Source organism: Protopterus annectens, chromosome 9.part0, assembly GCF_019279795.1.
Source record: "Protopterus annectens isolate FY-2018-M chromosome 9.part0, PAN1.0, whole genome shotgun sequence".
In the NCBI taxonomy this organism is placed as follows: Eukaryota; Metazoa; Chordata; order Ceratodontiformes; family Protopteridae; genus Protopterus; species Protopterus annectens.
The window spans coordinates 1,816,380,316-1,816,389,925 of NC_056743.1; the positions used below are offsets into that span (position 1 = coordinate 1,816,380,316).

Sequence of the window (9,610 nt, forward strand, 5' to 3'; positions counted from 1 at the left end):
TAAAACTCTACTAGGGTAGACAAAACATGTAATAAAGAATCAATCCTAGACTGGATCCTTGCTAACCAACCCAACCCCATCCTACTCTCCAGCTATCTTCCAGATAGCCTTAGTGACCACCTTCCTACCTTTCTATTTCTGCAGCAATTAAACCCCTCCAAAACCCCCAGTTACCACCAAATAAGAAACAAAAATAATGTCAGTTCCCAGGAGTTCATATCCATACTCAGAGGCTGCTGATGTGCACCTCTCACACATCTCCCACCTTCCTTAACATTTTAAATAAACTTGCCCTCCCCCCAGAACAATTAGGATAAAATCCAATTACACTCCATGGCTAACTAAAGAAACAAGAGCTCAACTAAAAAAAAGGGAAACAAAACCTGGGATAATTGGCTTTATAACAAAACAGTAGCCAGTTGTCAGAAATATCTAGAACTAAGAAACTCTGCCAAAAAACACATAAGACAAAAAAAATCCAACTGAAACATCAGTCAAATCCACAAAAGTTCTGATCCAAATCAGTACTCTTTCCCAACCACAGCCAAGACCACAGATGACATATCCACTCAGTGTAACACATTTTTCACTGAATCTGTACTCAGCCTGACAAACACAAACTGCCCCTTCCCTCCCTCCACTTTCTCTCCAATATAAAATAATAACTTCTTTCAACCTGTCCCTACTGCCACCATAAAAAATACCTCAAAAAACTCAAGCCAGCTACCCTAGCCACCAACAAACTACCCGCAGACTATCTTAAAATCTCTGCAGAAGCCATCTCGTATCCAGTCTCCATCCTCATAAACTGCTCCACCACTGAACAACAAATCCCAACTATCTGGAAAATAGCTCATATCCCACTACATAAGGGCAGCAGCTGTACAAAGCTTTTCAACTACTGACCAATCGCTGTCCTTTTCTCCCCTATGAAAAATTTTTGAAAAATGAATTCCTACCTAATTCCTACATTATCAACTAACTAATAATTTCCTATCCAACACTCAACACGGATTCTGCCCCAACCATAGTACAAACACTGCCCTCCTAAGCTTCACTAACTCTGTCAACCTTCTCAGAAATGAAGGAATCCTGGTCTCGTCTATCTTTCTGGACTGCTCAAAAGCATTCAACACAGTCTCACATTCCAAACTCTTAAATACACTCTCTGAATTTAGAACTAGCCATTCCATACTTGCCTGGTTCCAGAGCTAGCTCACTGGGAGGCAGCAAACAGTAAAATAGAGAAATACTCTCTATTCTCTGTTACCAGTTACCTTAGTGGTCCCAGAAGGATCTATTCTTGGCCACTTCTCCTCACATTATTTATTAACAACCTTCATACTGCCACCAAACAAACCACATTAAAACAGTATGCAGATGATTCTATCTTAATATGTGCAGGCCCAACACAACAGCAAATGCAGTAAATATCTCAGCAGGCTTTCTCCAAGGTAGAAACATGGCTTACCAACGCACAACTAATACCCAGTCCCAACTAAACAAGACTCATCTTGTTTCACCTAACAAAATCCCTGACCCCCCCCCCTCCTCTATTTAAAATCACCTCATCAAACAATACCATCATTACTCCCGTGTCCCACACCAAACTTCTGGGAGTTGTAATAGATCAAAACATGACATTTGATATCCACATAGCTCAAACAATTTAAAAAGTGCACAAAAAAACTGGAAGCCTGTACTGGAGCAAATTTGTCCTTACAAGTAAATCCAAAGTCTCCATTGCGAGAACCCACCTTCTCTCAACACTCCTATACACATCTCCAATTTTAAGTAATCTCAAGAAAAGTGACATGAATAAATTAGATACCTAATATAATAAAATAGCAAAGTTCACTACAAATGCCAGCTACAGACCCTATCACTGCTATGCTCTCAGAAACCTGTCTTGCCTAGAATTCCTCAACCAACTGATTTTTAACCAACTTTCCATGGATCACTAAATATTCAACCAACCCAATAAAGCACCCAGTCTCCAAAGCCTACACACCCACTACTTCAATAACCAGACAGTGCGCTCCAGCGACAAATCCCTATTAAACATTACTAAAAGTAGAAATAATGATGATGACTCCCTGTACTCAAACAGCATCACCAAAATCTGGAACTCCGTACATCTGGACATTAGATCCACCTCAAGAAATTACTAAAAAATCATTTAACATCCACATGGATCTGCTCATGTGCTAACCCTGCATAGCATCTCTCACATTGATAGATCCTCCAAATACACCTCAATCCCCTCTATACAACTCCTGCAACCTCTTCTCCACTTTTTGCGTAGGGTTTAAAAGTAGTTGTAACTAAACTTAATCAGATTACGTAGTTAAATGTACTGTAGAAGCTTAAATAATTCTAATACATCACAATACATGTTGTACTGATTTTTAATGTATTGTTTCATCTCTCATGTATATAAATTGCAGTTTTTTTTTTATTTATTTTTTTTTATTTAACATTTGTTAACCAGGAAAGTTCGACTTGAAATTAAGCCAGTTTTCAGCGGAGACCAGGGAGAAACACTCCTAACACATGGCTTGTGATGAAACCAGAGCACCCGAAGGAAACCCAAACGAATGCAGGGAGGACATGCAGACTCCACACAGAAGGCACTCCATCCAAGAATTGAACCAGAGAACCTCTTGCTGTGAGGTGACAACGCTACCGCTGCACCACTATGCCATTTTTTCTCCGCTAAACTGTAAGCAGACACAAATTACCTCTTATATTATACTTTTTATTCTGTGTTTTTGAATGTTTATGGCATTTGTTAGTTTAATATGTATTTGTCTGGAGCTTTTCTCCTTGGGCCTCCACTGAAAATGGTCTCTTTTGTCCAGTCAGACTTTCCCGGTAAATAAATCTTAAATAAATAAATAAAAAATATACTGGTATTATTGACCATGTGAGCCATGCTTTACACATTTCTCAACTGGGGGATAATTTTGTTTTTTATTTTTTGCTGTTGCTGTTTTCTGCACCTAAGGAGTTTAGGAGATCAAGTCAACATCTCCCCTCATAATAATCCCCACTCCTTTACAGCATTTTATTTTTGATAAAAGTCCTGATGTTTGGAGACAAAGCTTTGGCTCATGAGAATACATTGCAGTGGTATATTTGTATAAAACTATTTCTGTTAAGAAACATTTTTTCTATCTGCTTTTTCCCACCATGCCTGCTGACCATTAAGCGAAACTCCCCCAACTCATTTCCTTATCCTGGATAATTCTCAGCACTAGTGAGAACAGCCTGAGGGGAAGCATCATACAAGCAGGCATGTCAGGGAATGTGCTGTCACAAGTATCCTGGTAATGAGGGTGTGTATATATGGCCCCAGACACCACCGTTATATGTGCACACTTCCACTGTCACCACCTTGGGATTATCAAGCAGAAAACCCTTCCCCCAGTCCTACAGTCAATTATAACGTACAAACCTCCACTTGCATGAGAGCAGGTTTGGACTGTCCAGGGCCATCATCTCCCTGTGCCACAAGATAAGTGAGCCAATATGAACACATTAATCCAGCCTTCCCCTGCCTGACCAGTATAGAGTCCTTTATGCTCACCATCCTCTGTCTACATCTTCCAGTCAACACCTGTTGTTAAAATGCACATAATGTAGTATATAGTTAGGTCTTTATCTCTGTAAACCACAGAGCTGGTGTTATTTTAGGGTTTGTCTGGCATCAGTAACATTGAGCTATTTAACCTTATTTGATGATTATGTAAGTAAAAGAGATCAGGTGGGGAAAAAAGTAAAAAAAAAAAAATGCAAAAAAAATCCGGCCTTTTCCATTTCTAATAGGTTGATTTCCAAACTGAAAGTGAGTTATGAAGTATTATGTAGAGTATGGTACATTTGGCTAAGCTATAGGGTGACTTCCCAATGACAGAAGTGAAAGACTGGAAGCTTATTAATTAAGTACTTTCAACAGGAAGGGGCTTACATGGAATAGGAGTGATGTAAATATGGGGGCCATTTTCTGTAATCAGAGCTGTAGCACTTCCTGGCCACTGGCCAGTACCATATCTTGGCACCCCCCCCCCCCAATAGACTATAGCTGAGGAGCCAAAAAAGTTATTGCAGGATCGTGCATGTACAACAATTGTTTACAACATTTTCATAAGCTTGTGTTGCAACACTCTGACTTCTGGTGATGATTAAGAAGGAATAAAAGCTGCCTAAATCATAGCTGGAGTAAGGAAGTAAAGGAGATGTGGCAAAAAGCTATTGTAACTTCTAGCTAGGGAATAACGTAATGGATTTATAAGAGCCATTAAGTATGTTTAATGACTCTTTGCTCAATCTAGAATGGAGCGTTTACCATTTCTGTGTGTTGCTGTTCAAGGTTAGCTGTAATCGAGGAGGTTGGGATCTACCAAAAATTTACAAAAGTGTTATAAAGATCTGTTATATATGCATAATACTCCTTTGATGTCCCAAAGTCCGTCTTTTTTGCTGTTCAGCTTGGGTCTGGGGTCTTGCTGCATCTCTGACTGCTTTACTTGCTTCCATGGGATGATCAGGATTAGCAAATATCTATTATGTTTCCAGGCGTTATTGCTCTTTTCAATACTTTTACCAATGTGTTTTGAGACATTACAGCAGTGAGCTAGTTTCTTACTGCTCTAAAGGAATGATCAGTACTTCTAGTGATTATAAGCCCCTCCCTCCAACAACGTGTTACTAGCACAGTGGACCCTTCACCTCAGTCTTAATACAGCTTTGTATATTACCTTTTCCCCCTCAAGTCATAAACTGTAGAAAATAAATTTAGGGCTTAAAGTAGCTTGGCCTAATATACTTTGGTATACAATTTCAAAAGTATTCCAAGCAATTTTGAAAAGATCTGCACAGTACACTCAGAGAATTAAATTAAGTGAGAAACAGTTTATCTGATGGAGGACATTTGACAAACTGTGGCACAGGGCAAAACTTACTACACTAGCTTGGGGAGAAAAAGAGCAGTTATAACAAAAATAAGCTACTTATCTAATTTCTCTCCTTCGTTTAAAGAAAACGACAGCATTCAATGAGGATATTTAATAGGAGTTTCCATATGCTGTTCTCCATGCTGCATTCCTTAAATACAGCTAAGAGATTTTTTTACATAGTTCTTCTGTCTAGGATGACCACAAGCCTACCTCTGACACAGTACTTGAATATTCTAATTTCAACATTTTGGGGATGGTGCTACATAAACCTACTAAAACCTACCCTTCCAGTGTGATTCCTCGTTGTCCTAGATCATCTGTAATGTGAATGGACTCTCCTTTTAGACAGTGTCATCACTGCTTTGGAAGCCCTTCCCTACCTGTGCCCACAATATAATATATACATTATAGGAACACTAAGGTAAAGAATCTCATGGCTACAGATGAATATCATCCTTAAATTTCAGGTACTGCAGCCGTTAGAGTGAGCCAGTGAGGGGGATCATTGTGTCATGGTGATCATCTTGGAGGGATCCAGTGAAGGACATCATTGTGTCATGGTGGTCATCTTGAAGAGAGCCATTGAAGGGTATCATTGTGTCATGGCAGTCATCTTAGAGGGGAACCATTGAATTGCATCATTGTGTCATGTTGATCATCTTGGAGGGATCCAGTGAAGGAGATCATTGTGTCATGGTGGTCATCTTGGAGGGGAACCATTGAATTGCATTGTTGTGTCATGGTGATCATCTTGGAAGGATCCAGTGAAGGAGATCATAGTGTCATGGTGGTCATCTTGGAGGGAACCAGGGAAGGAGATCATTGTGCCATGTTGGTCATCTTGGAGGGAGCCATTGAAGGGTATCATTGTGTCATGGTGGTCATCTTGGAGGGAGCCATTGAAGGGTATCATTGTGTCATGGTGGTCATCTTGGAAGGAGCCATTGAATGGTATCATTGTGTCATGGTGGTCAGCTTGAAGGGTTCCAGTGAAGGACATCATTGTGTCATGGTGGTCATCTTGGAGGGAGTCATTGAAGGGTATCATTGTGTCATGGTGGTCATCTTAGAGTGAGCCAGTGAAGGGCATCTCTGTCATGATGATCACCTACATCTCTCTCATTATCATCATCACTGTAAAAGATGCTACTTACTTGCTTTTTTCCCCTTTTAATGTATGCTTACAACTTGTCTAGTGCTGATGGCACTTGGGAGTTCTTTGGCTCTATACAAAATGTGGGGAAAGCTCCCAGAGAAAGGGATCACTTACAGGATGAGGAACAGCTATAGGATTCATCACTTTGCATTAATAAATGAGAGCAGTTACCTGTTTTATTAATCAGTGTAGCACAAATCACAGAAAGCAGGGGACAGAGTAGCTATAAATGCTGACATATGTTGCTGTTTTTCTGTAGGGTCCCAAGGGTGAGCTTGGAGAAAAAGGTGACAGTGGACTTTCTGGTGCTGCTGGTGTTCCTGGTCTGAAAGGACCTCCAGGTGAAGATGGACGTAAAGGTGACCCAGTAAGTTCAACTCCTAATACTTGCCACACAAGTACTTTGATGTTTTGTTTTAATAGGTAAACAAGGAACATTATGAATCAAATAATTTATTAATTCCTTCCAGTAGGCACAAAAAAGACATATATATTGAACGAGATATTTATGAAATAATGCAGTAATATAGATCAGTTGCTTCAACAGGTTGTTCCAAGAGTGTGGTTACAACAGATACATTAATAATACAAACTACCTGCTCAGGTTTTTATTCAGGTAACACACCTGAAGCATCTGGAACAGAAGGTGTTTCTTAACTGAGCCCTGAATGGCTATAGTGAAAGTAGTAAGACAAAGTAGTGAATCTAGTGCTTAGGGGAAGGTTTTTAAAGTGAATAGTTCATGAGGATGGACAGCAAAACAGGTTTCAGAGATCAAGTGGAATGTGACAGACAAAGTCTGTTTAAAGAGACAGCATTTATATCAAGCAGGAATAAACAAATGTTTAAATTTTGTATGCATTTCTCAGAGCAGTTATATCTAGGAGGTTTTTATACTTAGTGTTCACATTCTGCCATTAAGGGAGTTAATTTACATTATTATCATATCTGTTGTACTGTTTTGCTACAGAGGGTCATACTCCTACCACTCTTCCGTTAGCATTATTCAAAAGCTCTACGCTGTCCCCCCGTAATTCTTTTCCACCACTTGAAGAATTAGCATAAATTTTGAATTTCTTCCTTTTCACAAGCATTGTTGTTTTAATCAGTGTGATAACTGCCGATAAAGGGTCCATGCTGTAGATTTATCGGCACACAGTTCTTACATTAAATGGGGGCATGCACTGAAGTGGGAATAGGAAAGAGTGAAACAGATGTTCATTAAAAGAATGGAGAAAAAAGTCTTGGATGAAAATACCTCATGTTTCCAGTCCTCCATAAAGATGTAGCTTTTCCTCTACTTATGATTAACATAAGCTCATTATGTATAATTATCTATTGAATCTATATGTGTGCATATATACATATACATATACATATATATATATATATATATATATATATATATATATATATATATATATATATATATATATATATATATATATATATATATATATATATATATATATATATATATATACAGATATATATATATATATATATGTGTATATATACAGAGATATATATATATATATATATATATATATATATATATATATATATATATCTCTACACATATATACATCTACACATATATACATACATATATATATATCTACATACATATAGTCTATCAGTTACAATTTGCTGTTTGGACAGAAAACACATAGAGTTATTCATATCTTTAGTGGGAAAATGTATGGGAATTGTTGTCCCAAGAAGCAATACTTCAAGACGGTAAAAGAGGACTCTAAATGGAGATGAAGGTAGAATTGTACATTGAAGGGGAGTTTGTAGTGATACTGAGAATGTTGCATTGTTTACAAATTGTGGATGGTTGCAACAGAGTGTAATACACTTAATAAACCACAGGGGAAAAGTTGGCATAAGGTTTGAGGTCTTAACCTCCCACATACAAGGTGCAGTGTTTGATTCTGACCTCTGTTTATTGGCTAGGCTTATAATGCTCTGCAAACTGATAACCTAGTATTTACTTATAAATCTATAAAAGGTCAATGAGCCAACAGTTTGGTTGGGAAGTGGACATGTCTCCTCATAAATCCTAAAGTCACATTGCAACTAGGAAGACCTGTAACATTCCAGTTTGGTTCTATGTAATCACTTATGTAACTGTTTTTCTCTGTGTTTATATGCACATTCTGCTTTTTTAACTAACTTTTTTGATTACAGGGACCTATTGGTTTCACTGGGGACCCAGGTTCACCAGGGGAGCCCGGACCACCTGTAAGTAAAATCATTTCTTGACTTCTGTTTCCCCTTACTGTCTGTGTCCTTTCAGAATTCTTATGATGTTTATGTAATTATTTGCTAGATTGGATAATATGACCATGGCAGTAAACTAATGAGGTGCAACACTTTCTGCGGTTAAAATTCTGTGCACTCTCAGGTCTGCTTTCAGAATGTAATTCCGAACTTCTTTTCAACACAGAGATATTTCCAAAAACAATTCTATGCAAATTATGGCATAGTTTTCTGCATACTATATTACTTAGAAAACACCCTGCTGTTTGTAGATAATAAACATGCAGTTTATGTAATGAGTCTACATAATGTAGCATGCACTTCAGACGAAAATGTCAGTTTCACAATTTTAAAACCCATATTTAAGTGAGTAAAAGTTTTAGCAGTTGTTGAAGTGCAGTGAGCTTTTCTGACCTCTGGCAGGAATGAACTCTGAGCGCACTCAACAACTCTTCTGGATTTTGAATTCGATATGTTTTTACTAGCCGATATTCAACAATTTGGGGCTAAAATTTGACAGAATGGGTCATTCTGTTTCAGATTTTGGGACACTGTGCCAACATTGCAGTAATATTTTATTTTTAATAAAGAACTGTCAGTTATTTATTACAAATCATATGGACAAACTTAAATATTTATTGTATATAAAAAGCTGCTTATGAACCTGATAGACCTACAATGGTGTTTTAGGAATTATTTATAGGTATTTTGTTCTTCCACCAAAGGTTTCTACTTTGGTGGTGATACTTAGGGTGGATGGGTTCAGTATGACTGGAAAAAGTAGTACAAACAAGTAAAACAATGTATTAACACTGGGAATTAAACTTACACGAGAAAACATTGTGCTTTGCTATTACAGGAATTCAATAAACATACAAACAGCATATGCAGCACACAGCAGGTTACACAATGGGAAGTTCAGTAAGACGATATCAAAATATGCAACCAGCTGCTTACTGCTGACAACTGTTTATGATACTAGAATTCAGGAATTAAATGCCAGGAATAATGAGGTGTACAAAGGGTGTGCACAAACAGGGAACAAGGGTATGTATGATCAGAGCATACATCTGATAACTATACATCTGTCACAGTACCACACAAAGGCCTTAAGTCAATTGGTCAGGACTGCATTACTAAAACAAACAGAGAACTGGCTAGAAGAAAGAATGGGACACTCGTTCCCTATCAGTTTTACATACTTTTAGCTTTAAGGCCCACCAAAAAGCTC

At 38.0% G+C, this 9,610-nt stretch overlaps 1 protein-coding gene across 1 annotated transcript in view; it reads left to right on the top strand.

Moving 5' to 3' along the window:
* The window catches only part of COL5A3 (collagen type V alpha 3 chain), a 1,727,233-nt gene that overhangs the window by 1,215,351 nt on the left and 502,272 nt on the right, over window positions 1-9,610 (top strand). Inside the window, exons 50-51 of the mRNA XM_044084684.1 lie at window positions 6,374-6,481; window positions 8,308-8,361. Coding sequence (XP_043940619.1) covers window positions 6,374-6,481; window positions 8,308-8,361 — 162 coding nt within the window. The remainder of the gene's footprint in view (window positions 1-6,373; window positions 6,482-8,307; window positions 8,362-9,610) is intronic.